At 44.2% G+C, this 25579-nt stretch overlaps 1 protein-coding gene across 1 annotated transcript in view; it reads right to left on the bottom strand.

Moving 5' to 3' along the window:
* Nucleotides 1-25579, bottom strand: part of LOC109916098 (fibrocystin-L-like) — a 209492-nt gene that overhangs the window by 42620 nt on the left and 141293 nt on the right. The window contains exons 43-50 of the mRNA XM_048595603.1: nucleotides 20920-21111; nucleotides 18085-18203; nucleotides 17249-17378; nucleotides 14095-14268; nucleotides 12327-12430; nucleotides 8937-9063; nucleotides 6065-6162; nucleotides 419-614 (exon numbers count right to left, since the gene is read on the bottom strand). Of these exons, the coding sequence (XP_048451560.1) occupies nucleotides 419-614; nucleotides 6065-6162; nucleotides 8937-9063; nucleotides 12327-12430; nucleotides 14095-14268; nucleotides 17249-17378; nucleotides 18085-18203; nucleotides 20920-21111 (1140 nt within the window). The remainder of the gene's footprint in view (nucleotides 1-418; nucleotides 615-6064; nucleotides 6163-8936; nucleotides 9064-12326; nucleotides 12431-14094; nucleotides 14269-17248; nucleotides 17379-18084; nucleotides 18204-20919; nucleotides 21112-25579) is intronic.

Below are 25579 nucleotides of genomic sequence, written 5' to 3'. Positions count from 1 at the left end.
ATGGCCAATGATCAGCCCAATGCAAATCAGGGTTACTGTGAGTATCCATGTAGGCTCAATGTGAGTGCTATGACAGTGAGTGAAGTGCCCAGCTATGCAGCTGTCCAGTCCATGAGGGGAGTACGTGTCCCTGAGCACACGGTGTCCTTGCCACATTACAACATCCTTGCTGCAGCATTATAATGAGAGTTGTCATTGTGCAGCCCAAGATGTAGCAGCAAAGTGCCAAAGCTTCCTGTAAGTGGTTCAGAGATGTGCCATGAAGGTTCTTAGAGGTTGGCACATATCAAGTGCCAGTGTCCATGGACATGGGGCATTGTATTGTAACTCTTTAAACCCTGGTATCTTTCTGGTGACTCTACACTCTCCCCAAGATTTGAACTCTCAACTTCTAGGTTGCTCATCCAGACCCACATACATGACACGAGTGCAGGCTGTTTGCCTGGGCCGAGTGGAATAATGTCAATGTCACACAAGTGGGAGATACGAGTTGAGTGCAGGTGTCTCTGAGGTTGAGACTTACCTGGACCTGGTTCCCCATTAATTCGATAACCAGCCTTCTCAAATCCTGCAACTATGTTCCCTTGTAGCACAATATTAGTGCCTTGAGCTACCTTTAAAATAAATAAAATCCAATTATAAACTTCTCAGCATCTTGCAAATAATGGGAAGTGTTTTTTTTTGCCTGAACAGTGTAGAATGTAAATGTAGAATTTAAAACAAAGACACAGGCCATTCTACCCAATCAATGTCAACCCCAAACATTTATTACATTATATACCCACTTGTCCCAATGTCTGCACCTGAGGACAAGATTTCCGTGGAACTGGGGAAACTCTGCAAACCTTTAAAAATGGTGGGTGACGCTACCACTTCCGAACGATAAATCCCATTCCCATTTTGACAGATCCTGTGTACTTTAGTAGGGGAGAGTGAGCAAGGTGTGACTCACCTGAGGAAACCAAACCCAGCAGGACACTTTGAACTCAGTTCAAATAGACCTCATTTTTGCTGGAGCAGAAGTTTTCATCTGAACACAATGTGGAAGTTACTAAGTTTCAGTGCAGCGGTAATAGTCTTGAAGGGTGGCACGGTGGTTAGCACTGCTGCCTCACAGTGCCAGGGACCTGGTTCAATTCCACCCTCGGGCGACTATCTGTGTGGAGTTTGCACATTCTCCCCGTGTCTGCGTGGGTTTCCTCCGGGTGCTCCGGTTTCCTCCCACAGTCCAAAGATGTGCAGGCTAGGTGGATTGGCCATGCTAAATTGCCCGTACTGTTCAGGGATGTGTAGATTAGGTGGGTTATAGGGGGATGGGTCTGGGTGGGATGCTCTGAGGTTTAGTGTGGATTTGTTGGGCCGAAGGGCCTGTTTCCACACTGTAGGGATTCTATGATCATGATTCTATGAAGGGTGGACAAGCACTACAGAACTATCACAAAGTGAAGAGATTTGTATCTCCACCCCCTTAAATATAAAATAGAAATCAGGATTCTCACTGTGTCAGTGAGAGTTGAAATATCTCTGTTCTAGCTGCTCATTGACATTTCCTCAACGGTTATTGTTATATCCTTATAAATGTTTAACTGCTTTCCATAAACTTTAAATGTGCCAGCAGGGAGGTCCAAGTTCATGGTATGATTGACATCTCAAAAAATTTACCAAAGGATTATCTGTTTTTGATGTGGGGTTATGAATAAGAGTTTGTTTTTATAAAGAATTAAGCACTTGATGCTTAATTTTGAATGGGATTTCATAAATGAGACTAAATGTTTTAACACAACGAAGACTGGAATAGATATTCACACCTTTGTTTAATTTAATCTGGTGGATTTTTGGTGAATATTGGATGAGTTGGAATAGAGGTTGTAAGGAGTCATGGGGTTATGTGGGGAATAGGGGCTGGTTTTAAGATGGCATGGGGAGAGGGTGAGGGCTAGAGGGCCTAACGTTGGAACCTCATCTCAGTTACTTCCAAAGAACCAAGACAGTCTACTTAACAAAGCTGCTTCAGCATTCGGTAGCTTCTGAGGCCACTTCTGCTCTGTGTCTGAGGACAATGGGACCACCCCATTTTTCCTGAACAATAATAGTTCAATTCAAAGGAGTGTCTCCTGAGGCTGGAGTGGTGTTTTGGGAAACCTGTCAACTCATACTTCTTGCCTCGGGAATGAAATTCTGAGCCTGAGTCTCAGCTGTGGTTCTGTGAGTAGCACTCTCGCCTCGAGTCACAAGGTTCTGGATTTAGGTTCCACTCCAGGGCTTGTGTACAAAACTCAAAACTGATACTGTATCAAGGGAGTGCTGCCCTCTTAAATGTGCTGTCATTCAGATGAGACTTTAAACCAATGGTCTACCAGCCTGCTCAGATGGCTGTGGAAGATCGCATTACCCTACTCTGAAGAAGACAAGAGAATCTCTCCCTAGCATGCTGGACAATATGTATTCCTCAATCAGTCTTCCAAAATATATAATCTGCCTATTCTCACATTGCTGTTTGTGGGAGCTCGCTGTGCATAGATTGGTGTTAGGTTTTCAACAGTACAATAGTGACTACACGTCCAAAAGTACTTAATTGGTTGTAAGGGCCTTTGAGGCATTTGTTGGTCATGAAAAAGTGCTATATAAAAATGCAAGTCTTTCCTTCTTGATGCTTCTTAAAAGTTCTAAAAATTCAATTGAACTATGATGGTAGGATAGAAGGCTGTTGGGTCAGGATTGGAGTGTACAGGTCATGATGACTGCGCAGAGTCTGGGTCAGAGTGTAGAGCAGAAGGTTAACATCCTTGACTGATGTTTTGAAAATGTTGAACTGGAGAAGCTCTCATTGCTGCCCAGACTTAACGCATCACTGTCATACATTGTTATGAAGAGGATAAATGAACAGGATGGGAAGGACAACATTCCCCCTTGGGTTTCGTAGACTTGCCTTTTGTGGATACCATGGTGGATAATCATTCTATTTACCCACAAGCCTGTTTGAATCTGCTTTGAGGTATGTTCTCCATCAGAGTAATTACACCTTGGGATCATTATCCAGTTGGAATTTGCTGATATGGGAGATGAGGTGGGTGAATTGGGAGAAGAGGAAAATGCAGATAAATCAGCAATATCCCAACTGAGGTGTAAATATCAAACTAGTCAGAACAAGAAAGGCAGAAAAAATTGTATGAAAGGTAGCAGCAGGATCACATTAACCACATGAGATGCTGCAAGAGATACTTTTGTAATGTTGAGGATAAAATACCAAATTAAATTGTTAAAACATCATGAAGGCTGTTATGTTGGCAGTCCATCAATTTTGTGAGAAAGAACCTCATTTAGATATATATTCTCTGCATTCAAGTGATATGATTCACATTAAAGAGGAAGGTTTGTTTTTAAGGACACCTGGAGACTATTTTGGGCATGTGACACTTGGTAAAGAGGAAGATATGAGAACAGGTTCTGACCATCATGTAGCATTGTGGCCAGTCAGAAAGTCCAGGTGACAACCACTGGTCAGTTGGAAACTTGATTGTGTGATTCCATTTATAACAGTTACTTTGTCATTGATATCTGAGCAGTGGTCATGCATTTGAATAACACACTTGGCCTGAGGCACAAAGAATCAGTTAATTGAGTGTGACAGATAGTAGGAACTGCAGATGCTGGAGAATCCGAGACAACAAGGTGCAGAGCTGGATGAACACAGCAGCTAAGCAGCATCATAGGAGCAGAAAGGCTGACGTTTCGGGCCTAGACCCTTCATCAGAAATGGGGGAGGGGAAGGGGGTTCTGAAATAAATAGGGAGAGAGGGGGAGGCGGATAGAAGATGGATAGAAGAGAGGATAGGTGGAGAGGAAACAAACAGGTCGAAGAGGCGGGGATGGAGCCAGTAAAGGTGAGTGTAGGTGGGGAGTTAGGGACGGGATAGGTCAGTCCAGGGAGGACGGACAGGTCAAGGGGGCGGGATGAGGTTAGTAGGTAAGAGATGGGGGTGGGGCTTGAGGTGGGAGGAGGGGATAGGTGGGAGGAAGAACAGGTTAGGGAGGTGGGGACGAGCTGGACTGGTTTTGGGATGCGGTAGGGGGAGGGGAGATTTTGAAGCTTGTGAAATCCACATTGATACCATTGGGCTGCAGGGTTCCCAAGCGGAATATGAGTTGCTGTTCCTGCAAACTTTGGGTGTCATCGTTGTGGCACTGCAGGAGGCCCAGGATGGACATGTCGTCTGAGGAATGGGAGGGGGAGTTGAAATGGTTTGCGACTGGAAGGTGCAGTTGTTTATTGCGAACCGAGCGTAGGTGTTCTGCAAAGCGGTCCCCGAGCCTCCGCTTGGTTTCCCCGATGTAGAGGAGGCCACAACGGGTACAGCGGATGCAGTATACCACATTGGCAGATGTGCCGGGTTGCAGGGAAAAGTGACGGGTGTGGTGGGGCTGGAGGGGATTGTGGAGTGGACAAGGGAGTCACGGAGAGGGTGGTCCCTCCGGAAAGCAGATAAGGGTGGGGAGGGAAAGATGTCTTTGGTGGTGGGGTCGGATTGCAGATGGCGGAAGTGTCGGAGGATGATGTGTTGGATCCAGGAGGTTGGTGGGGTGGTACGTGAGGACGAGGGGGATTCTTTTTTGGTTCTCATTGCGTGGACGGGGTGTGAGGGATGAGGTGCGGGAGATGTGGGAGACACGGTTGAGGGCGTTCTCAACCACTGAGGGGGGGAAGTTACGGTCCTTGAAAAACAAGGACAACTGAGATGTACGGGAGTGGAATGCCTCATCCTGGGAGCAGATGCGGCAGAGGCGAAGGAATTGGGAATAGGGGATGGCATTTTTGCAAGGAAGGTGGGTGGGAGGAGGTATATTCTAGGTAGCTGTGGGAGTCGGTGGGTTTGAAATGGATATCGGTTTCTAGGTGGTTGCCCGATATGGAGACAGAGAGGTCCAGGAAGGAGAGAGAGGTATTAGAGATGGTCCAGGTAAACTTAAGGTTGGGGTGGAAGGTGTTGGTGAAGTGGATGAACTGTTCGAGCTCCTCGTGGGAGCACGAGGTGACGCCGATACAGTCATCAATGTAACGGAGGAAGAGGTGGGGCTTAGGGCCAGTGTCGGTACAGAAGAGGGATTGTTCCACGTAACCTACAAAGAGGCAGGCATAGCTTGGGCCCATGCGGGTACCCATGGCCACCCACTTTGTCTGTAGGAAGTGGGAGGAATTGAAAGAGAAGTTGTTGAGGGTGAAGACGAGTTCGGCTAAGCGGATGAGGGTGTCAGTGGAGGGGGACTGGTCGGGCCTGCGGGACAGGAAGAAGCGGAGGGCCTTTAGGCCGTCGGTATGGGGAATGCAGGTGTAGAGGGACTGGACGTCCATGGTAAAGATGAGGTGTTGGGGACTGGGGAATTGGAAGTTCTGGAGGATGTGGAGGGCGTGGGTGGTGTCACGGACATAGGTAGGGAGTTCCTGGACCAAGGGGGAGAAAATGGAGTCCAGATAGTTGGAGATAAGTTCGGTGGCGCAGGAGCAGGCAGAGACAATGTGTCGACCAGGGCATTCAGGTTTGTGGATTTTGGGAAGGAGATAGAAGCGGGCGGTGCGAGGTTGGGGAACGATGAGGTTGGAGGCCGTGGGTGGGAAGTCACCTGAGGTGATGAGGTTGTGGATGGTTTGGGAGATGATGGTTTGGTGCTCGGGGATGGAGTCATGATCAAGGGGGCGGTAGGAGGTGGTGTCGGAGAGTTGGCGTCTGGCCTCGGCGATGTGGAGGTCAGGGCGCCATACTACAACTGCGCCTCCCTTGTCCGCGGGTTTTATGGTGAGGTTGGGATTGGAGCGGAGGGAGCGGAAGGCTGCATGTTCTGCGGGGGAGAGGTTGGAGTTAATTGAGTGTGATGTATGTTTCTTAGAGCACCCATCCTACAGCCTACTTGGTTTTCATGCGCTGGCATTGTGACAGCATTCCAGTGGAAAGGACAACGACAGGTCATGACTCACTTTGGGACAAAATAAAATTGAATTCTCCACTGTTGAAAGAACAATTTGGTTAAATATACTTCACCCTCTTTTATTAAATGCAATGGTTTTGACCTCAATTGCTGCAGTCCAAGTATCGGAAACTGAAGACCACAAAGAGAGAGCCACCAGATTCCTTCTTGCCCGATTCCTGTTGCCCATTAATATGATACCTAGGACAGGTGAGAACATTCAATTGATGTCCAGCTGCAAACCATACATTTCATACATAAACAGACACAAATTAGGAGCAGTTGTAGGTCACTCATGCTCTGCCATTTGATAAGATCATGACTGATCTGATCATGGTCTGCTTTCTGGTCTTCTACCCATTTGTTTGTAACTTTGGACTTACTTGTGCATCAAGATACTATCTAATTCAGCCTCAAAAATATTTAATGACTCTGTCTCCACTGCTTTCTGGGGAAGAGGATTCCACAGACTAACAACCCTCTGTGAGAAATGATTTCCCCTCATCTCCATCTTAAATGGGTGATCCCTGATTTTCAAACTGTGTCCCCTAGTTTTAGTCTCTTCCGTAAGAGGAAAGATCCTCTCAGCATCACCCTGTCAAATCCCTTCAGGAACTGATATTTGTCAATAATGATCACCTCTCATTCTTCTAACATGCAGGCCTTTCCTCATAAGGTGACCCCTTTACCAAAGGAATCAGTTGGGTGCACATTCTCTGAACCGTTTCTAATGTAATTATATCTTCTTTAAAGTAAGATCAGAATTGTACACATTACTCAAGATGTGGTCTCAACAATGTCCTGTACAAATGTGGCAAAGCTTATTGGCTTTTATACATTTTTCCCTTGTAATAAATTGCATCGTTACATTTGTCTTTGCTACACCAGCAGACTAATTGTGATTCACATACAATATCTCCCCAGTCTCTCCAGAATTCTGCAAACTGTCACCACTTAAGTCATGTTATTTTTCTATTCTTCCTGCCAAAGTAGACAAGTTCACATTTTTCCACAATACGTTCCATCTGTCAAATTATTGCTCACTCAGTTAAACTATCTGTATCTCTTTGCAGACTCCCGATTTCCCTGATGCTGTACTCAATAAGAGAACAAATAACATTCATCAACATTCTGAACTGAAATGCTTTACAGTAGGTCTTGACTTTATTCAATGTTGTAACGTTGGGTGAAAACCATTTTGCATCGTGGAGAACCAGATAACTTTCAAGTGCCTGTCTTACTCTTCACACATAATTCAACATCAATTCAGGGACCTAGTTGTAGAGGAGGCCGTTGTGAAACAGACAGGTAGGCTAGAGGAGGTTGATGTTAGTAAAGAAGTTGTGCTAGGAATTCTGAGGAAGTTGAAGATAGATAAGTCCCCCGGGCCTGATGGGATTTATCCAAGGATTCTATGGGAAGCGAGGGACGAGATCGCAGGGCCTTTGGCGATGATCTTTTCATCCTCACTGTCCATGGGTATAGTGCCGGAAGATTGGAAAGAGGCAAACGTCATTCCCTTGTTCAAAAAAGGGAACAGGGATAACCCCGGAAATTACAGACCAGTTAGTCTTACATCAGTGGTGGGCAAATTATTGGAAAGGCCTCTGAGAGACAGGATTTATGATCACTTGGAAAGGCAAAGGCACAGTTTGATTTGTGATAGTCAGCATGGATTTCTGAGGGATAGATCATGCCTCACAAACCTTATTGAATTCTTTGAAGAGGTGACCAAACACGTGGATGAAGATAGAGCAGTGGATGTGGTATACATGGATTTACATAAGGCGTTTGATAAGGTTCCCCATGGTAGGCTCATACAGAAAGTAAGGAGGCGTGGGACAGGGGGTAATGTGGCAGATTGGATTCAGAATTGGCTGACCCTTAGAAAACAAAGGGTGGTAGTGGACGGAAAATATTCAACATGGTGCTCAGTTACGAATGGTGTACCACAAGGATCTGTTCTGGGACCTCTTCTATTTGTGATTTTTGTAAATGATTTGGATGAAGGAGTGGAAGGGTGGATTAGCAAGTTCGCAGATGATACAAAGGTGGGTCAAGTTGTGGACAGTGCGGAGGGCTGTTCTAGGTTACAAAGAGACATTGATAGAATGCAGAGCTGGGCTGAGAAGTGGCAGATGGAGTTTAACCCTGAAAAGTGTGAGGTGATTCATTTTGGAAGGACAAACTTGTAAGCAGAATATAGGGTTAATGGAAAGATTCTTGGCAGTGTGGAGGAGCAGAGGGATCTTGGGGTTCATGTTCACAGTTCCCTGAGAGCTGCCACCCAGGTGGGTAGAGTTGTTAAGAAGGTGTATGGTGTGTTAGCTTTCATTAATAGAGGGATTGAGTTCAAGAGCCGTGAAGTTATGCTCCAGCTATACAAAAGCCTGGTTCAGCCACATCTGGAGTATTGTGTCCAGTTCTGGTCATCTCATTACAGGAAAGATGTGGAAGTGTTAGAAAAGGTGCAGAGGAGATTCACCAGGATGTTGCCTGGAATGGAGGGAAGGTCTTACGAGGAAAGGTTGAGAGAGCTAGGGATTTTCTCTTTAGAACGACGAAGGATGAGCGGTGACTTGATAGAGGTGTACAAAATGATCAGAGATATAGATAGACAGCCAGAGACTTTTTCCTAGGGTGGAGGTAGCTTCTATGATGGGCCATAGTTTTAAAGTGAAAGGAAGTAGATAAAGGGGAGACGTCCGAGGTAGGTTCTTTACTCAGAAAGTGGTAGGGGCGTGGAATGCATTGCCGGAGAGGGTAGTGGAGTCAGCCTCCTTAGGGGCATTTAAGCGGCTATTAGATAGGCATATGGATGATAGTATAAGGTAGGGGTGGAGGTTAGATAGACCTTAGGTTTAAGGTAAAAGTTCGGCACAACATCGTGGGCCGAAGGGCCTGTACTGTGCTGTACTGTTCTATGTTCTATGTTAACATCCTTTATATTTATTAACATGCTGAGATATGATTACCTCCATTAGAAGTTTTGCATATGACATTATCATTGATATCAAGGCCATTTGTTTCAAGGACACCTATTGCAGGAGCAAATCCATGATGAAAAGAACACCCACGAATGTAAGAATCATTTTCTACAATCTGGAAAGAGATAGTTGGAATGAATCACCGTCAATCAATTAGGTCCTGATCCATTTCTTATGATATCAAAGAGGATCAATATGACTTTGGAAGTCATCGACTGATCTTGGGGAATATCCCCTTCTATCTTGTTCACCTCCCCCTCCCTTATTCATCCTGCTTTATACCAGGTTCCGAGTTGTTGAAAAATGAACCCCAAACATGTTCTTTTGTCCTGAATAAAAATACAGAATCCATCAGTTTATAAACCATTGAGGGAAACAAGTTTCTGACTCTGTGCAAACCCTTTTCTCCCCACCCTCTCTCCCACTCTAAGACCCTCAGTCAGAGGTCTCATGTTTGAACCCCACTCTGGGTTGTAATCATGCAGATACTGGAAATGTAGAATGAGAGCAAATGTGAGCAGTAGGTCAGGCAGCATGTGTAATGAGAAAGAGACAAAGACAGACAAAGTTAATGTTGCAGGTTGAGGGATCATTCTTGAAAAAAACTGTGTGTTTTGTGTGTGTGTATGCTTGTATGGGGGTGTGTGTGTGTGTGTGTGTGTGTGTGTGTGTGTGTGTGTGTGTGTGTGTGTGTCTGTGTGTGTGTGTCTATCTATGTCAGCTTTTTTGTCTGTGTTTGAGTCTGTCCTCGTGTGTCTGCCTGTCTGTGTCTGTCTCTATGTGTGTCTGTGTATGCCTGTGTCTGTCTGAATCTGTGTCCACCTGTTTTTGTGTGTGTGTGTGTATTTTTAACGTCCAACAAACTGAAAGCTTTGCATAAAGCAGAGGACAGAGGTGATTAAATATCAAAAGGCTTTGTGATGCAATAGCCCCTTTACTGGATAAAAGTGAATAAAAGTGAATAAAACTGGTTGCGTCCTTATGAGGTGAATTGCTACAAAAAACCTCTGAACCTATATGAAATGTGAAGTGATAAATAATAAGCCATAAGAGTAGAAAACCAGCAGTATTAGAAAATAAAAGAGAAATGAAAAAGATAAAGGCAGTGGATATGATCTAAAGTTGTTAAACTCAGCATGAGTCCAACATGCTGTAAAGTGCAGAGTTGTAAGCTGAGGTGCTGTTCCTCAAATTTGTATTGAGCTTCCCTGGAACACTGCAGCAGGCTGTGGACAGAAAGCTCAGCTTGGGAGCAAGGTAGACAATTAAAAGGGCAAACATTTAGAAACTTGGACTGTGCTTGTTGACTGAATGGCAGGATTGCCAAGGTGGTCACTCAGTCTGTATTGGGGCTCCCCAGTGTGGAGGAGGCTCTGATCAGTGGAAACGAGGGCCAAGTTTTCACTTTGAGGACAACAAACAGGACTTGGCACTGAACACACATTTGAGGAATTAAGGTTGGCTGATAACCTCTCAAAGCTAAATGGTTAATAAGAGGCTGACTAACTTAAGAGCAGCAGCAGGTTGCAATGAAGAGAAAGTAACTGAGAGGGTGCTTCAGCATGAAGGTTTCCCTAACAGCCACCTCCTAAACAATTCAATCACAAAAGACAAGGTAGCCAGACCACCAGAACAGTATTGTTAAGACCATCTCTAACACCTCTCTCCCCTTCCTGGACCTCTCTGTCTCCATATCGGGCAACCACCTCGAAACCGATATTCAATTCAAGCCCACCGACTCCCACAGCTACCTAGAATACTCCTCCTCCCACCTACCTTCCTGCAAAAATGCTATCCCCTATTCCCAATTCCTTCGCCTCCGCCGCATCTGCTCCCAGGATGAGGCATTCCACTCCCGTACATCTCAGTTGTCCTCGTTTTTCAAGGACTGTAACTTCCCCTCCTCGGTGGTCGAGAACGCCCTCAACCGTATCTCCCACATCTCCCGCACCTCATCCCTCACACCCCATCCACGCAATAAAAACCAAAAAAGAATCCCCCTCGTCCTCACGTACCACCCCACCAACCTCCGGATCCAACGCATCATCCTCCGACACTTCCGCCATCTGCAATCCGACCCCACCACCAAAGACATCTTTCCCTCCCCACCTTTATCTGCTTTCCGGAGGGACAACTCTCTCCGTGACTCCCTTGTCCGCTCCACACTCCCCTCCAGCTCCACCACACCCGGCACTTTTCCCTGCAACCGCAGGAAGTGCTACACCTGCCCCCATACCTCCTCCCTCACCCCCATCCCAGGCCCCAAGAAGACTTTCCACATCAAGCAGATGTTCACCTGCACATCTGCCAATGTGGTATACTGCATCCGCTGTACCCGGTGTGGCTTCCTCTACATCGGGGAAACCAAGCGGAGACTCGGGGACCGCTTTGCAGAACACTTACGCTCGGTTCGCAACAAACAACTGCACCTCCCAGTCGCGAACCATTTCAACTCCCCCTCCCATTCCTCAGACGACATGTCCATCCTGGGCCTCCTGCAGTGCCACAACGATGCCACCCGAAGGTTGCAGGAACAGCAACTCATATTCCGCTTGGGAACCCTGCAGCCCAATGGTATCAATGTGGATTTCACAAGTTTCAAAATCTCCCCTCCCCCTACCGCATCCCAAAACCAGTCCAGCTCGTCCCTGCCTCCCTAACCTGTTCTTCCTCCCACCTATCCCCTCCTCCCACCTCAAGCCGCACCTCCATCTCCTACCGACCAACCTCATCCCGCCCCCTTGACCTGTCCGTCCTCCCTGGACTGACCTATCCCCTTCCTAACTCCCTACCTACACTCACCTTTCCTGGCCCCATCCCCGCCTCTTCGACCTGTTTGTTTCCTCTCCACCTATCCTCTCCTCTATCCCTCTTCTATCCGCCTCCCACTCTCTCCCTATTTATTTCAAAACCCCCTTCCCCTCCCCCTTTTCTGATGAAGGGTCTAGGCCCGAAACGTCAGCCTCTCTGCTCCTATGATGCTGCTTGGCCTGCTGTGTTCATCCAGCCCTGCACCTTGTTGTCCCAGTATTGTTAAGGGTTGGGGAGACCCCTCTACATAAGGGGTCTCCAGGTTTGCCAGGAGCACTGGCACACTGGTCTGCCTATCTCCTGGTGTCTGTCTCCTGGCTATTTAGCTACTCCTTGTCGTTTGGAAAAACTGGAGACCAAGTGGAACATTCCCTGCAAAGCCTCAAGTGATTGGGTAAATATCAGAAAATTTGATAAAAATGTCAGTCTGGCAGATTCATGTCTGCAGGTGAGGAATGCCATATCCCAATTCTCAATATGCACACCCCCTCCGAGGAACTTGTCAGAAACACAAGCAAATCAATCCGCATGAAAAATAGAACCTGCTTAAAACATTCTGTTACAAACCTCTCCAAGGTTGAGGAAAGACACAGAATATCGTGGGTCAAAGTAACTTAGATAACCATACTGTCCGCTGTGATAAAATTCAACATCCTGTATTCGGGCATGACCTACAAAACAGAGCAAAACATCAACAATTTAGGTCACTTTTGAAGTGTTGGAAAAACGAAAGATTTTTCAAGGTCAGTACCTGTACTCATCAGTAAAAGTAATATTTAATGTGGAAGCTTTCTTGGTTCAAAATTGAAAGAATTAAAATGAATCTCTTTCAACTTTTGTTTAAAACCTCAATGTAGTGTTCAGAAGACTTTTAGATCAATGTGTCAGCATGGTTGTTACCAAGATCACCGTGTTCAATTTGAACACAGAAGTGTTAGGAGTCGTAACACCCATCTGTTTCAGAGCAAATTTTCATTTCTCCCTCATGGACCAAGCATAGCAAGATCATTTATTGATGAGGATCAAATCTTAGCACTTAGGATGATATTGGATATATTACAAATAATCAAGAACTAATGATCTGACAAGAATTCAAATCTCAATATAGTGGCGAGGGCATTCATTTACTTAACCAAAAAAATTACTGTCACCAGCTGAGAGACAAAACTGCAGAATTGTGTAAAAATCCACCTGGTTCACTAACATAAATACGGGAAGAAAATCTGCTGTCCTTACCAAGTCTGCTCTTTCAGTGAGTTCAGGCCTACAACAATTTGGGTTGACTCTTAACTTTGGAATGGCCTTGTAGGTCATACAGTTGTACAAAACTACTACAGAAAATATGATGGCAAATTTCCTCCCTAACTGCACTGTTCACTAGATAGACTGCTACCATTCTAGAAGGCAGCTCGTAACCATTTTTTCCAAAGCAAATGGGGATAGGCAATAAATGATGGCCTTTGCCATAACTGAATAAAGATTTCATGGTTACACACCATCCCCAACTGACCCCAGATGTTACATCTGACTGATCCTCAAAGCTATTATTTTCAGCTAATGACAAAATTATGTAAATACATTTATTACAATTGTGATGTTCTGTTATGAACAGGATATGTATCTCAGAGAAACACAGGAAGCAGGAAGTATAATGGTTCTTAATGTGAGTTATTTTTATTTCAAAGTAAAACAGATTTATAGAGGATTTTTTAAAAATCATTGCTAATCTTGGTCAATACCTTCAGTTAAAACATCTTTACTGACTTTTTTTTGAAGCTTAATAATCTTAAAATATAAAAAGTATGGAAATGCAACAATCACCAACTTCTACATGGTATCAGATAATTATTTTGTTTGTTTATAGATAGTGGCTATAGACTATATTAGTTGGCAATGCACTAAAGTGAGCACTTTGCACATCTTGGCATATACATCAGATAATCATACCCTTAGCTTCCTATTTTAATGGCATTATTTTAACACATAGTAATGTTATTCCTAGCTATTTAAATGCAGGAACATAAAAATTGGATAATCTTCCTCAGCGTTCACTCCCAGCCTGAAACTTCTCATGCCTCCAAATGATTTCTAACTTCCCTGGCACTAAATCTTTTCTCCATAATTATGACTGCAGGACAAGCTTTGCTTTTCTGAATACCTGGCTCTCCACTCTTAACCCAGTTCTGACAAATCCCAGTCCCAGTTGATAAAAGTATACCAGGTAATACTCCCTTACAACAACTCACATTCATCAGGAGCGCTGTCACAAGAGAGCTAAGAGAATACATTTCAATGCTTTTTAGGCAATTACATAAGCTAAATAAGGACAAGATACCTTTGAACTCTACTCCATTATGAAAGAAGGAACTGATCAAGACTCGTGCTCCAAACATTTCATTTGCCTTATCAGGATGATGATGGCCGATGATCTTGATGTTTCTGCTAAGCAGGCCAATGTCTGCTGCCAGAGTGTAACTCTGGCCTCTTTCCTTCAATTCCTGTGTTTCAGCTTGAAGAAAATGAACAATCTCCAATCAGATTGATCCACAGTCATGGACACAACTAATAATTAAAATTTCACTCCAACAAAAAGGTTCACAACAACATAAATGTGCTATCTTCAATTGTCTTATTAGAATAACAATTTTACTTGCAAGAAGTATTGAAACACAGCCATTATGTAGTTCCATCATAACTAGCATTAATTTATGTTTACAAATATGATTTTAAAATAGCAGTTTTGAAAATGCATTACTCTTTTGCTTCTCGATTTTAGTTTCATTTACGTGAAGAATCTTCGGATCCTTTTTATTTAATTACAAGATGCTATAAAGCAAAATGGCTAAGAGGGCCAATCCATAGCTTACAAAGGAAATAAGAGATAGTATCCGATCCAAGGAAGAAATTACGGATTGGCCAAGAAAAATAATGAATCTGAGGATTGGACGCAGTTTAGAATTCAGTAAAGAAGGACCAATGGTTTGATTAAGAAGGGGAAAATACAGTACAAAAGAAAGCTTGCAAGGAACATAAAGACTGACACTAACAGTTTCTAAAGGTACGTGAAGAGAAAGAGATTGGTGAAGACAAATGTCGGTCTCCTACAGATAGGAACAGGGGAACGTATAACAGGGGACAAAGAAATGGCTGAGGAACTGAATATGTACTTTGGTTCTGTCTTCACAAAAAAGGACGCAAATTAGATACCAGAATTATTGGAGGATGCAAGATTTCAGGGAAGAATTCAGGGAGATCAATATTAGTAGTGAAATGGTCCTGGAAAAATTGATGGGATAGAAGGCCAATAAATCCCCATGGCCTGATAATCTACATCCCAGAGTACTTAAGGAAGTAGCTTTAGAAATAGTCGATGTATTGGTGGTCATCTTCCAGGATTCTAAAGGCTCTGGAACAGTCCCTGCTGATTGGATGGTGGCTAATGTCACTCCAATATTCAAAAAGGGAGGTAGAGAGAAAACAGGGAATTATAGTCTGGTGAGCCTAACATCGGTAGTGGGAAAAATTCTTGAATCCATTGTCAAAGGCTTTATAGCAGAGCATCTAGAAAGAAGTGGCAACATCAGGCAGAGTCAGCATGGATTTATGAAGAGGAAATCATGCTTGACAAATCTGTTGGAATTCTATGAAGATGCAACCAGTAGAGTTGACAAGGGGAACCAGTCGAAGTGGTATATTTGGACTTTCAGAAAGTGTTTGACAAAGTCCGATTTAAGAGATTATTGTGCAAAATTAAAGAGCATGGGATTGGGGGGAAGTATATTGAGATAGATAGAAAACCGGTTGGCAGAGAGGAAACAAAGATTAGGAATTAATGGGTCCTTTTCAAATTGGCAGGCTGTAACTAGTGGGGTGCCACAGGGGTTGTTGCTGGGACCCCAGGTAGTCACAATATATATTAATGATTTGGATGAGGGAACAAAATGTAACATCTCCAAGTTTGCAGATGATACCAAGTTGAGTGTGGGGTGAACTGTGATGAGGATGCAGAAATCCTTCAGCATGATCTTGACAGGTTGGTTGAGTGGGTAAACAATGGCAGATGTAGTAAAATTTGGATAAGTGTGAGGTTATTCACTTCAGAAGCAAAAACAAGAAGGCAGGTTCCTGTCCGAATGGCTGTAAATTGGGAGAGGGGAGTGTGTAGCGGGACTTGGGTGTCCTTGTGCACCTCTCGCTGAAGGTAAGCATGCAGGTGCAGCAGGTGGTAAAGTAGGCAAATGGTATGTTGGCCTTCATTGTAAGAGGTTTTGAGTACAGGGGCAGGGATGTGTTGTTGCAGTAGTACAGGACCTTGGTGAGACCACACCTGGAAAATTGTGTGCAATTTTGGTCTCCTTTTCTGAGGAAGGATGCTCTTGCTTTGGAGGGAGTGCAGCGAAGGTTTACCAGGCTGATTCCGGGGATGGCAGGTCTGACGTATGAGGAGAGATTGATTAGGTTTGGATTGTTTTTGCTGGAGTTCAGATGAATGAAGGGGGTTCTTATAGAGACCAGGACTGGACAGGGTAGACACAGGGAGGATGTTCCTGATGGTGGGTGTGCTTAGAACCAGGGGTCACAGTTTGAGGATTCGGTGTAGACTATTTAGAATGAAGATGTAGAAATATTTCTTCAGCCAAAGAGTGGTGAGCCTGTGGAATTTATTATCACAGGAAGTAGTTGATGCCAAAACATTGAATGTATTCAAAAAGTGACTAGACATAGCACTTGGGGTGAATGGGATCAAAGGTTATGGGAGAAAGCAGGATTAGGCTATTGAGTTGGATGATCGGGTGTGATTGTGAAGAATGGTGGAGCAGGTTCAAAAGGGCCAAATGGCCTCCTCCTGCTCCTATCTTTTATGTTTCTATGTTTCACACTTCGTTTCTCAGATTATGAGGTGAGGTAAGATTCTCTGGGTGTTTGTTTTAGTTATTTGAGAGGGGGTGACCTCTGCTTTATAACAGTAGTATAAAAAAGCTTAAGAGGCACTGAAGAAAGATTTACAATAAGACACTGGAATAACAGGAGAAGCTGAACTGGCTGAAATCCCTCTCTTGGAAAAGCCTGAAGGTGACCTAATCAAGGCCTTTAAAATAACAAAAGGTTTTGAGAGAATGGATACAGAGAGAATGTTTCCAATATATATTTGTTACAATGAGAAATGTCTTGCTTTCAGAGAGTGATGGTAATGTGGAACTTGTTCGGACAGGAAGTGGTTGATGTAAATAGCAGACGTGCATTTCAGGGGAAACTAGACAGATAGATGAGGGAGAAGGGAGTACAGGATTATATGAGATGAAGCAGGAAGAGAGAGGATTGAATGAAGCAGTAATGCCAGCCTGGTCTGGTTAGGTTGAATGGCCTGATTCTGTGTTGTAAATTCTCTGTAGTTCTCTCTCGATGATAATTTCCAGCAGAGGGTGTCCAGGTCTTATTTCTGATAGTACCAAGAGACCTGTTAGAATATCCAGTCAGCTGAGACTTACCGATGTGTGTGTGTGACAGTGCTTTGTTCAAACCCAATGTCTTTCTATCAAAGGAGATAGAGTGGATCATTCTGATTTCTGTCTGCATATGATTATAGCTCGTTGTTGACACAAGGATCTCATCTCCTTCCTGAACAAAATGAATATCAATCAGTGGCTTTCATCTACAAAGATCTGAACCATGAGATAAACTAGATACCATTTATAAGTTTCCCGTTGACCTGGGTTAAGTGGATTGTTACAGTCCCCCAACACTGACCAACCAGCAGCCCAGTTTATTGGATTAGATCCAGACGGAACGTGTTTCATTTAAAGATTAGCCCCTGTTGAAATGCTGCAGCGGAGTTCAGGTGAGGTAGGTCAGAGCAAAGGATGGAAAGTGCAAAGGGACACACACTGGTAGTAGGTGGCCAACCCTGGGGTTGCTAGAGGAAGGTGGGAGGGTGCAGTGCCTTCATTCTCCAACCCAAGAAGAGTCTGGTTGCTCAAGTGAGCTGGATACAAAAAGAGGGGGAGAGAAGGTGCTTCAATCCCGGCTTATGGAAGTCCATGAACAAACATTAATTTTTTTGTGGGGGATGGTATAGGAACATATGCTATTCTCAGTGCTCAAAAGTAAGTTCTCTTTAGACAGGATACACCCTGAGATTAGGGTCCCATTTATTGGCCTCAATGTAGAATCTCCCAATTCAGTGAAGTTCCACTAAACTGGGCTCCCTCTCCCCCAGTACTGATCCCAATCCTTGTACAAATGTGAGGAAGTTATGCTGCCGGAAGAATCCATCCCAGAATGATTGGTATTAGGCAACATACTGTAAGACCCCCAGCCCCAATACCTGCCAATCAACAGCTTCAGCCAGCGTTATGTTGAGGGAGTCAGCATGTGCTGTTGAACCCAGTTTGGTTTTATAGACCAAATGGGGAATACCATGAAGATCCAGTCCTCCAAACACACCTACAAGGACAAAGAAAAAAAGCAAAATCATTGGAGCCCTGACTGCTAGGAAAGAATGCTGGGCGACATTTTCAGAACAAAAAATAAATCAACTGGCAAACTGAAAATACAGGAACTGAAACCTACATTGGAATATATTGAAAATAGTTACATAAAAAGTGCAGTGGGACTGTGAGTGATAATCATGAAGCACCTTGTCACACAGAAGGGGCTTTGGAAATCTTGAATGAGAAATCCCAATGAGGCTGCTTCTTGAGGAAGAGGGTGGGGTGGGGTTGTTCAAACTGAGAATCTGAAACTAAGATCAACAGGTTTTAGTTAGATAGGGGGAAGAAGGAATATGGAGCACAGGCACATAAAAGAAGGTCAGGTACAGAACCGCCATGATGTAGTTATCGGAGAAGCCCTACAGTGCAGGGACAGGCCATTCAGCCCTTCGAGTCTGCACCAAAAGTTCCAAAGATCATCCCACCCAGACCCATATCCCTGTAACTCTGCATTGCCCATGACTAATCCACCTAGCCAGCACATCCCTGAATGCTACAGGGCAAATCCACCCAACCTGCACATCTTTGGACTGTGGGAGGAAACCCACTCAGATATGGACAGTATTTTCAAACTCCACACAGACAGTCACCCGAGGCTGGAATCAAACCCAGGTCCCTGGCACTGTGAGGCAGCAATGCTAACCACTGTGCTATGCCAATATACAGTATGCAGACAGCAGAGGTTCAAGAAGGCTGTTCACCACTACATTTTCAAGGGCAATTAGGGACAGGCAATTAATGCTGGCCAGTCAGTGATGCCCATGTCCCATGAATTAATTAACAAAAAACATTATTAACTGGGATTGACAAAGTGTGAAAGGCAGAATTCTTATAATACATCCACGAGACCATTTTTTTAAGCCAACGCCAGTAAAGACCTATAAGACAGGGGTCAGTGCCGGATGTAATTTTAGGGAATTAAGCTGAGCAGGTGGGAGAAGTATCACTGGAGGAGCATTTCGGTGATAGTGATCATAACACAGTAAGAGTTAAGGTAGTCACAAAGATGGACTGGAAGTAGAGGTTCTGAATTGGGACCAGGCCATTTTCAATATAAAACAGGATCTGGCCACACAGTGGACCAGAGAAATTATTTGTGGAAAAATCTACATCAGAGCAGTGGGAGGCAAGACAAGAGCTTGCAAGGGCTCCAACATTAATTTTCAAATCCTCTTTGTACACAGGAGATACACAAGAGGACTGATGGGCAGCTAATGAGGTCCTGTTTTTCCAGTTAGGGGGAGATTATCTCTGATAGGTTTGATTGAGCTTTTTGAGGAGATGAGCAGATGTGTGAAGTGGATGTAGTCTACTTGGACTACAGTAAGGTTTTTGACATAGTACTGCATAGGGTAGACCATCAGGAACATAAGAACACATGGAATCCAGGCCAATTTGACAAACCGATCCAAAATTGGCTTAAGGGCAGGAGGCAAAGAGTAATGATCAAAGGTTGTATTTGTAATCGGAAGCTTGTGCCCAATGGCATGCTCCAGGGTTCAGTGCTGAGTCCTTTGCTAATTTAGAATACATTAATGATTTACATATGAATGTAAGAGTTTGATCAGTGATTTTTCAAATGACATTAAAATTGTTGGTGTGGTTATAACGAGGAGGAAACCAGGCTGCTTCTGATTGGCAGAACAATAGAAAATGGAATTTACTCTGGAAGAGAAAATGTGATACATTTTGGGAGGACCAGCAAGGCAAGTAGTGCAGTGATGAATGATAGGACCCTAGGAAGCATAAAGGATCAGAGGGTGTGTGTGTGTCTGCAGATCCTTAAAGGCAGCAGGTCAGGTAGATAAAAAAAAGAAGGCAAGTGGGTACTTGCCTTTTTTATTCGAGGCACTGAATGCAAGAGTAGAAAGGCTATAATGAAACTGTATATAACATTAACTAGGCAACGGCTGGAGTAATGTGTACAGTTCTGGTCCTCACACAATGGAAATATGTGATTGCACTACAGGGGGTGCTGAGGAGATTCAGCAGGGTGTTGCTTGGGCTGGAGAGATTCAGCTGTGAAGATAGAGTGGGGTTGTTTCCCTTCAAGCAGTGAATGGTAATGAGGAGGACTTGATTGTGGTATACAAAATTATGAGGGCATAGACAGGGTAGACAGGAATACATTATCCACTTCGATCTGGGGACGCAGATTCAAATTAAGGGGCAGGTGGTTTAGAGGATATTTAAGGAAAATATTTTTCACCCAGAGAGTGGTGGGCATCTGGAACTCACTGCCTGAAAGGGTGGTAGAGGCAAGAACAAACACATCATCTAAGACCTATTTAGATGAACACTTGAAATGCCAAAGCATACATAGCAATGGGCCAAGTGCTAAAAGATGGGACTACAGTTGATGGGTGCTTGCAGACATGATAGACCAGCCTTTTCAATCTGTTATACTCTATGACGTTCCATGAAACATTGCCATTTCATCATCAATCCTTCAAAACAAAGTGATCAGAATCATAAGATCAAGGTCCAAGTGGGAAACAGTTCTGTGAGAAGCTATTGCCTCATTCACTGAAGCAGAGAATCGGCACAATCGGTTCTCACAGAATCAACTGGGAAAGATCATTTCCTCCGTTTTCCTGATTCATAATCTGAACACATCTGCATGATCCTTTTCAGAACTCAACGCTAGTGAAGTTGTAGTGGTGACTTACCCAACACCTTTGACCCCTGATTGGGCCCATTTTTAAAAGACCAGTCTGGGGTTGAATGGTCTCCCTTCAAAACAATCTGCAGCTCTCCTTGAAATGGTTTCTCTGGACTGCCAGCAATCAGCCTCCCCCCCTGCAAAACAAAAAGCATTAACAGTAATGCAGCTAAAAATCCTGAGACTGTCTGAACCAGCCCTGACCCAGACATTAGCAGAGAAGGCAGGAGTGCTCACACACTTCAGTTTAACTAGGCTTCCCTGCTCAATCCCTGCACACTTTAACATGTCATCCAGTCTCATTTCACTCTGTCCCTTACAATTTATACCCTTTAACATCTCAGAGAAACTCAGCAGGTCTGGGACCATCTGTGGAGAGAAAACAGAGTTAAAATTTCAAGTTCAGTGACTCTTCTTCATAACAGCTTGGAAAACTGGTATTTATGTTGAGGACAGGGAGTGGGGGTGGGGGGGGGGAGGTGCAGTGGGGTGCAGAGTGAGCAGACAGATGGAGATGGAGACCAGAGACATTGAGAAATGTAGTGAGAAATAGAGAGAGAAAAAAAGTAGACAAATAGAGGTTGATGGCAAGTCAGGGAGAAGAAAAGCTAGATAGGTGATTACAGAGACTATGAATGGGTAAAAATGGGTTGGATGTACTGAAAGCAGCCTATGTCATGACAGGGCCTCGGGTGAGGGAGTGGGTCAAAGGCAGATTCTAAAATTATTGAACTCAATACGGAGTCCTGAAGACTGCAAGGTCCCCAAGATGTTGGTTCTGCAAGTTTGCACTGAACTTCACTGAAGCACTACAGGAGACCCGCATCAGAAATGCTGGCATGGGAATACAGTGGGGTATTGAAGTGGTCGGCAAAATCATATCCCCTTGTTATTGACTCATTGATTAAAGGGAATAGCTGTTTTTCACTCATTATTTTCTTGCTCCTCATACTTTTGTACATCTCTATCAGGCTCCCCTCAACCTTCTCTGCTCCAAAGAAAATAGCCCCATCCTATCCAGCCACTCTTCATAACTGAAGTGTTCCATCCCAGGTAACATTTTGTGAATCTCCTCTGTAGCCCCTCTCAGTGTAATCTCATCCTTCCTATAGTGCAGTGACCAGAAATACAAATAGTACTCCAATTGTGGCCTATTCAAAGTCCTATTCAGCTCCAACATAACATCCCTGCTCTTATTATCTATGACTCCACTGATAAAGGCAAGTGTCCTGCATGCCTTCATATCTACCTATTAACTTGTCCTGCCACCTCCAGGGATTTGTGGATTAACACCCCAATTTTCCTCTGTTCCTCTGAGCTTTCTGTGTCCTGCTATTCTTGATTTGTCCAGTGAAGACATGCTGTTATCTGTCGGCTGATGATTGATCTTCGATTCAATGTTTGATGAGGTAAACTCTTGGGACATCTTTTCTTGTATGAATTCTTTCTCTTAAAATGTCTTGGTTTTTCTGTCCTTCTCCCCACATGGACAGAAAGAGAGTGAGAGAAAAGGAATGATTTCAGTCTGTGCGGTGTGGATATTCCTCTCAATCTGCTGCTCTTGGTATTTACACTTTTAACATTCTGTAGCTCAATCGACTTGAGGGCTATTGTCAGGCAAAATTTTGTTAATTGAAAGAAATCGCAGGATCATTGAATTTCCAATTCTTCCTCTTTCTGCTTCCAAAAGGAGTAACATTATATTGCACAAATCACAAGTAAATGCAGTACTTCATTTTTCAAGTTGCAAATTCTCCTGGTATTTTAGCCTCCTCCAGTCATCCCCAACATTACAGATACCAATATTTAGCCAATTTGATTCACTCCACATGATATCAAGAAACAGTTGGAGACACTGGATACTGCAATGTCTATGCTCCCTGACAACATTCCGGCAATAGCACTGAAAACTTGTGCTCCAGAACTTGCCACTCCCCTAGCCAAGCTGCTCCAGTACAGTTACAACACTGGTATCTAGCCGTCAATATGGAAAAAGGTCTGTACATAAAAAGCAGGACAAATCCAACCTGGCCAATTACTGCCCCATCGCTCTCCTCTCGATATCAGTAAACTGATGGAAAGTGTCACTAACAGCGCTATCAAGCAGCACCTACTCAGCAATAACCTGCTCAGTGACACCCAGTTTGGGTTCCACCAGGGCCACTCAGATCCTGATCTCATTACAGTCTTGGTTCAAACATGGACAAAAGAGCTGAATTCCAGAGGGGAGGTGAGAGTGACAGCCCTTGGTATCAAGGCTGCATTCGACCGAGTGTGGTATCAAGGAGCCCTAGCAAAACTGGAATCAATGGGTATCAGGGGGAAAGTGCTCCAGTGGTTGGAGTCATACCTGACATACAGGAAGATGGCCGTGGTTGTTGCGGGTCAATCATCTCAGCTCCAGGACATCTCTGTAGGAGTTCCTCAGGGTAGTGTCCTAGGCTCAACCATCTTCAGCTGCTTCATCAATGACATTCCCTCCATCATAAGGTCAGAAGTGGGGATGTTCGCCAATGCTTGCACAATGTTCAGCACCATTCGTGACTCCTCAGATACTGAAGCAGTCCATGTTCACATGCAACAAGATCTGGACAATATCCAGGCTTGGGCTGACAAGTGACAAGTAACAGTTGCGCCACACAAATGCCAGGCTATGACCATCACCAATAAGAGACAATCTAACCATTGCCCTTGACATTCAATGGTGTTACCATCACTGAATCCCCCACTATCAACATCCTGGGGGTTACCATTGACCAGAAACTCAACTGGACTCACCACATTAACACAGTGGCTACAACAGCCGATCAGAGGCTAGAACACTGTGGTTAGTAACTCACTTTCTGACTCCAAAAGCCTGTCTACCATCTACAAGGCACAAGTCAGGAGCATGGTGTAATACTGCCCACTTGCCTGGATGGGTTCAGTTCTAACAACACTCAAGAAGCTTGACACCATCCAAGACAAAGCATTACATCCACAAGCATCCACTCCCTCCACCATCTCAGTAGCAGCAGTGTGTACCATCTACAAGATGCACTGCAGAAATTCACCCAAGATGCTCAGACAGAACCTTCCAAACCCACAACCACTTCCATAGAGAAGGACAAGGGCAGCAGATACACCTTCACTACCACCTCCAAATCCCCCTCCAAGCTACTCACCATCCTGACTTGGAAATATATCGCCGTTTCTTCAATGTCACTGCATTAACATCCTGGAATTCCCTCCCTAATGGCATTGTGGGTCAATCCACAGCAGGAGAACTGCAGCGGTTCAAGAAGGCAGCTCACCACCACCTTTTCAAGGGGAGCTGGGACAGGAAATAAATGCTGCCCTCATACCACAAAATGAATAATAATAAAAAAAACCATCCACCTTCCATTTCAGTTTGTAGTTCTGAACAAAGTAAATATGGGGTCCCATATACTGCAGATATGAATCCAGTGGCTGCCTGTAGAGAGCCAGATTACAGAATGTCACATCCATGATGGCGAAGAGGGTCAGAAGTCTGGGTAAGACACATATTTATATTTCCCCTGAGATAACAAGGTGTAGAGCTGGATGAACACAGCAGGCCAAGCAGCAGAGGAGCAGGAAAGCTGATGTTTTGGGCCTAGATCCCTCTTCAGAAATGTTTCCTCTTTCAAGAACACAGGGACAGGGGTTAAAAATGGGCTTCGACCCTAGTCTGTGTGTGTTAATGTCCTGACTTCCTAGTGTGTGGACTAGTGTGCTGTGAAAGTTACAGCTTTGAAAACTGGTCATTAACACCCTTCCAAAGATAAAGAAAGGGAAAAGAGATTCTCACTGAGTGCTAGAAGGCAGTTCACCAGCAAACCAGTCTAAATAAAACAAGATTACAAGGACTCTGAGCGCTGCAGATAGCTACTGCTGAAAGAAACCAAGACCAAAGAGTTTTAATCAACTTACAAAACTGTCTCAAAACTGACTCCTCAACTATCACCATTAATCTCATACCCACTGCAATGGCCACAACATCTCCCACCTACACCTACAAGTGACTCAGAGATTGACTCACTATATTTTTAAACTTTTTGGACTCACTTCTTAGCTCTTATCTGTGCGTATAAGTGTTGCATTATTATTTCTTCTCGTGCTCACTAACTAATAAACTCACTCATTGTCTACTCAAGCAAGCCTGGCTCATTTCAAAACATAAACTCATTTGGTCTGGAAGAAATGTATCCACAAGGGAGGGGCATCCCTTTTAAACTAATGTGGTTGTGACGAACTGAGGGGTTGGATGAAGAAAGAAAGGGAGATAGGTCGCCCTTCCTTACCTGAACACATGATAGTTTGGAGCATCCATCTGGAATTATAAGTTGTTTCAGAATTCTTACCTGGACCTGGACATAACCAACTGGGACCTCAAGAACATAGAACATAGAACAGTACAGCACAGAACAGGCCCTTCAGCCCACGATGTTGTGCCGACCTATTATCCTAATTTAAGATCAAACAATCTTGCACACCCTACATTTTACTATTCTCCATGTGCCTATCCAAGAGTCGCTTAAAAGTCTCTAAAGTATCTGACTCCACTACCACTGCTGGCAGCTCATTCCACACGCCAACCACTCTCTGTGTAAAGAGCCTACCTCTGACATCTCCCCTATAACTTCCTCCAATCACCTTAAAATTAT

This window comes from Rhincodon typus, chromosome 4 (assembly GCF_021869965.1).
Source record: "Rhincodon typus isolate 14 chromosome 4, sRhiTyp1.1, whole genome shotgun sequence".
Classification (NCBI taxonomy): Eukaryota; Metazoa; Chordata; class Chondrichthyes; order Orectolobiformes; family Rhincodontidae; genus Rhincodon; species Rhincodon typus.
The sequence above is the reverse complement of the archived record's forward strand: the minus strand, read 5'-3'. Positions and strand labels throughout refer to the sequence as shown.